Source organism: Octopus bimaculoides, chromosome 7 (assembly GCF_001194135.2).
Source record: "Octopus bimaculoides isolate UCB-OBI-ISO-001 chromosome 7, ASM119413v2, whole genome shotgun sequence".
Classification (NCBI taxonomy): Eukaryota; Metazoa; Mollusca; class Cephalopoda; order Octopoda; family Octopodidae; genus Octopus; species Octopus bimaculoides.
This window is the reverse complement of record NC_068987.1, coordinates 53,294,252-53,299,948: the sequence shown is the minus strand read 5'-3', so window position 1 is coordinate 53,299,948 and position 5,697 is coordinate 53,294,252. Positions and strand designations below refer to the sequence as shown.

The window sequence follows — 5,697 nt, the reverse complement described above, 5'->3', positions numbered from 1 at the left end:
TTATATATATATATATATATATATATATATATATATATATATGTGTGTGTGTGTGTGTGTGTGTGTGTTTGTGTGTGCGTGTGTATGTATGTATGTATGTATATATGTATGTATGTATGGATGTGTTTACGCGTGTGTAATTGCGTGTTGGTGTTGTATGCTGCACGTAATTACGTGATGCATTTCGACAGAATTCTTAAAACGTCCCATATATTTTAAAAGTCTAGAGTGTAAATATTATTTGTTATGCGACATTTTGGTGAGCTATAAAATATTGTTCTGCATTTGACATAGTGAAACACGTTATTACTTGTTCCTAAAATTAGCTCCAACAAAAATGTATACACACACACACACATACACACACACATACATAATGTGTAGACTACATCATTGTATATAGACAATTTTTGTGAAAACATTTTAAATTGAGGCATATTCGTATTTTATACGTATATTAAACATTTGCTACAATATTTTTTCAGTATTCCCTTTTTACATAATGAATGTTGTACACTAAATGTTATAGTTGTGAGATATGATAGTAAACGAACGGAGTTTTAATGCGAAACATAATAATCACAATCCAAATATACGAAATATGTTAGCATTTTATGAAAAATATTTTTAATAAATTCTATTTTCCTGCATTCTAAATTTTAATTTCCAGCGGTTTGCATTTTTGGTTATGTAAATTTCGATGATTTAAAAAAATGCGGGAAAATTAGAGTTTGCAAAATTATCAAATTCCGTTATGTTTTATTGTGTGAGATTTTGTAAAATAAAAATACCTATATGCAATAATTTCATGAAATTGATCTTCCGATTGAATAATTTCAACAGTTCTTATTTCGGTAGAACATACGTTGGTTGGTGTTTTATTTTTAATATATATATATGGATATATTTTATCATTAACCGCCAGTTTCAAGAAAAAAGAAAAGCACCGTTTTATTTAGCATGCCAACTCAAGGACGCTATATTTGCTCAGCAGATTACCTGGCGATGGAAGATGAACTGAATTTGTTTTTCTTGTCTCGAATATATACATACATAGACAAATATCTATATACATAAATGATGTTATATATATATATATGCGTATGTATATGATCAATGTTTGTTACTTATAAATATGAGTGTGTGTATATATATGTGTTATATATGCATATATGACCTTAAACACGCTCAATAATATCGCATGTTAATACTGGTCTTGATATGTTCATTGCTTTGGGTGAAGTGTTTGATTGGTCTATTATTGTATCGACAAATATTTCTTTTTGTTCAGGGTCTGATTCAATTTCAGTTCCAGACTTTTGCCCAACCTTGTTAGCGTTCAATTTTTCAAATGAATCCGACTTTTGTAGAAAACTTTCTTTTTCCATATCCTTTTCACTCTTTGATCCCGACGGCCAATCTGTGGATGCCAAGTATGTTTCACTCTGTTCTAGCGAGATAGATTGCTCAACGTTCAAAGTGTTCCATATATGAGATTCACTTACTGCAGGAATATTGGAAGAAAGAAGGCCGCACGCTTCTATTTGTTCTCTTGTGTTTTGATTTGTGTCTGCATTTTCATTATCATTGGGTTCACTATTGTTGTTGTTTTCTGCTAATTCCTGATTGCTTTCTGCTCGGTTTGACACAGTTTCACATGATGATAAACTCTTTATACTTCTAGATCTAGACCTTGCTCTGCTTCTGCATGTTATCCTACTGTTGCTGCTATTATTACTATTATTGCTGTTGCTTCGTCTTCTCCAAGCCCTACTACTGCTACAGCTACTGCTGCTGCTACTACTGTTAATATTGCTGGTTCTTTTGTTATTATTAGTACTGCTATCGCTGCTCTTATTATATTCATTACTGTTGCCTGTGGAACTACAGCTTGAGTCACTATGGCTACATCCCCAACTAGAATCGCTATTTCTATGGCGTGTAATTGTAGCAGATGCTTCTGTTAATAGTTCTTCTTCTGGCGATGTTGCTGCTGATGATGATGACATTGTTTCTAATAAAAATGTTGCTGTATTGATCGAAGTCGTACTACTAGATATGTTAGTGTCATTCACGGTGCTGGTCGTTGTGGTCGCAGTGGGAGATATGGCTATTTGTAGTGCTTCTGTGTCTATAATGTTGATGTCATTGTCTTCGACTTTAATGCAATTGTTGGTCTGAATCTCGTCATTGCTGGTGGCAGGGATGGGATGGAAGAGGGTTTCACTGCTGTTTGATGACGCGGAGAACGTGATTCCGCCGCCGCTGAAAGTTTCATGCCAACTGCTCGGGCTTTCACTCAGTTGGTTGTCCGCCAGCTCACAATCTTCATAGTCAACCAGAGTGTCTTCGTCACTACTGTCTTCTAGGCCTGGAAAAGGAAGCATGAGAACAAATTACTCGGAAATTGCACAGTCTTAATTATAGTTTACATTTCAGAATCTTAGCAATCCACTTTCACACTTGTAAAGTACATTGTATATACAATTTAATAAATCTGCATGCATATTAACGTCGTGTTGTTTTTACCATACCTTCACAATTATTATTTTACATATGTGTTAAATCATAAAAATATGTGAAAAAAATGCCTTCCGTGACATATACATATAAAATAACAATCAATAACTGCAGTCATTCGCTGTGAATGTTACATCCGCAATTTTGTCTTTTAGTGCGTATATTAGGTATATTAAAAAAAATTTTTTTCCTTAGATTTGCTTTCATAATTACATTAAGAATTTGTCCAGTGGAAAGTATATATAAAAGTACCATATAGAACAAGGATGATAAAAATTTATGAAAATGTTCAGCACAAACAATTACATTTAATGCCAACAATAACGTTCAAGGTTACCAAAAGCCGTAATACCGCAGTATTGCTAATTTCCTAGATGAGTCACTGTATATCTTAATAGGTATTTTCCTAGAATTTTAGAAAAATAGTTGTTCATCAACAAATTTATAACAATTACAAACGGAATAATAAACACGTTAGATTCCTTAGTATCCAGGTTTTGCAGTCAAAAGTTGGTTCGGTGCAATTCCTCAATATTTTCTCCGCTTTTACATTTTGTATCAAATTCCTAAGTTGTGCAAATTACTAAAAGCCCTAGTTGATAAATATTCATTTTAACATTGTACCATTTGTTTCTCTCACACATTAGAGTGAGAATCAAATAATAGGAAAGGGGATATTCAGCACCTCACCTTTAGTGGAGAACCAAAGACAAAAAGAAATCTGTGACAAGTGTAGCAACGTTACGTCAAACAGTATCACCATCATCGCCACCACAAGTAATATGCTCATGAAGTATGTTAAAATGGAAACTGTGAAGGTGACGATAGTGCTGAAAAATCTAGAGCAATATTTAAGCATCTTAAACTAGTTGTAGAGTGGGTTGTGTTTCGGAGTAAAATACTTAACTTTACGTACGTTCAGTCCACTTAGCTGTAAATGAATTCTAGCAATAGCTAGGAAATTAAACCTGCATCAGACAAGCGTTCTGCTGAGACGCGAGTGCTGTAGTTACTGTAAATTCTCCTTCATAGAAACTGGCTTAAAATCCGGTCCACCGACGCTTAAGGCCGATGAGATCTAAGTCTAAGACAACTACTTTGAAAACACCAACAATCCCTGGGAAGGGTGCATTACATTAGGGATGCATTATCACATAAGGCAAAATGGCAATAGAATTTGACGAACATCATATTTAAACAATCATATGAGGTGACACGTTTTACTCCTTGGATGTAAGGTAAGATTGAACAGTATCTCACGTATGTGCTAAAGATGTAAGAATATGTAGAAACAATTCTATTTGTTTTTAAATAAAGTGTTGTTATTTTCGCTTTTTTTCTATGTATGTATGTATGTATGTATGTATGTATGTATGTATGTATGCATGTATGTATGTATGTATTATATATGTATGTATGTTTCTATCTATCTATCTACCTCTCTGTCTGTGTGTCTCTCCACCTATCTAACTATCTACCTACCTATATATCTATCTATCCATTTATCATTATGTGTGTGTGGTTTGGTGTGAGTATGTTTGTGTGTCTGTGAGTGTGTATGTACACTGCGAAGTTACTTGCAGTCAACCAGAAAACGACTGATTTAGCTGGTAGACACTTCCTTGAAAATCTTTGTACTACATAGCATTCTGAACGCTTACGTTCTACATAACAAAGGTAACCGGTAGAAATAACTGCCATCACAAGAAAGAAAAGCTATACTCAGCGCTCAATTTCTTCATAAATACAATTCTAATTTTGCATTTCAACACGAGCACCGATATATAATTTGCTTTAGTAACAGTATATGTTAATCATTCCGCTGTTCCTGTGCCCAGATGATCTCCAGAAGAATTCTACGTTTTCCACGTCTGACTTGATATTATTGCTATGGTCATTACAGGGGTTAGGTTTATGGGTAAGTGAAATCGCTGGAACACAAATGTCTATAAAAATTCTGTAAATGAGTGGTTTGAACAATTTACCTACATATTCAAACGCTTAGCAAAAAAGATTATTATACGGATGTATTCCTGATTATCCCGGGGATAAATTTGTTGGAAATTAATCTTATCGAAATACTCACTCAGAGAAATACAGAAAATGAACAAGATTAGAAGTAAGAAGCACGTTGGAATTATCTAATAGTAATTTTATAAAACACAAAATACTAAACACTGCAGCGAAAATGGTTCAATGTTGAATAGGAAAGAACTGTTTCATTAACAGTCCCTAAAACAGTATACTGAAAAATAATCAGACAACAAAAGCTACCGTTGTAAAATATGTGGCTGATCTCTTTTTTGTTATTGTTCTTTCAACAGACAAAGACTACACAGTAAAGACATTTATCTACTTATTACTTCCCTTGAGAAATATAATAGCGACTATTTAATGATTTTTCTAATTGAACGTACATACGAATATTAACACACTCACATACATACACACATACATGTATCCATACACACACAACCACACACACACATACTCACACAGAATCACATACTCAAACGGAATCACAAGCAAGCACCCAACCACACAGACACACACCCACACACACACACACACACACACACATGTGTGTGTGTGATTTTACGTGAAGGTGTTATTGCATCAGTGTTCATAGGTGAGTATATGTTGTTATTTCTAATGCAGCTCTTCTCTGGGTGCATCGATTTCTAATAATAAAATAAAATTGGAATCTGTCTATCAGTCTACCTATCTATCTATCTATCTATCTATCTATCTATCTATCTATCTATCTATCTATCTATTTATCTATGTGTGTCTGTGTGACTGTCTGTTTATCTATCTACCTCTGTGTGTCTGTATATATATATATATATATTTCCTTTCTCCCCCCCTCGTTCTTCCTCTGTACTACTACGTATCTCGCCTTACCCCTCTTGTTCTTCCTCTGTTACTACTACGTATCTCCTTTTCCCCCTCGTATTTCCTCTCTTTCTCTTTTCCTCTCGTTGCTCACCTATTCTTCTACTTCCTCCCTCTCTTTCTCCCGCTACCACTCTCTCTCTTCCCTTTACACCGGCATGGTCACATGCTTCCGGTCAATAATCCTTTCCTTCCTTGGCTTTCGCCAAGTAACGCACGCCACCACTTTGTCTCTCTCGGTTCCGTGCCTCATCGCGTTCATACACACATAATTTTTCTCGT

General features: G+C 34.6%; 1 protein-coding gene across 1 annotated transcript in view; it reads right to left on the bottom strand.

The window, feature by feature from the left end:
• Positions 1-23: 23 nt before the first annotated feature.
• Positions 24-5,697, bottom strand: part of LOC106873978 (uncharacterized) — a 1,133,216-nt gene continuing 1,127,542 nt past the window's right edge. The window contains exon 23 of the mRNA XM_052969422.1: positions 24-2,371. Coding sequence (XP_052825382.1) covers positions 1,179-2,371 — 1,193 coding nt within the window. The 3' untranslated portion in view covers positions 24-1,178. The remainder of the gene's footprint in view (positions 2,372-5,697) is intronic.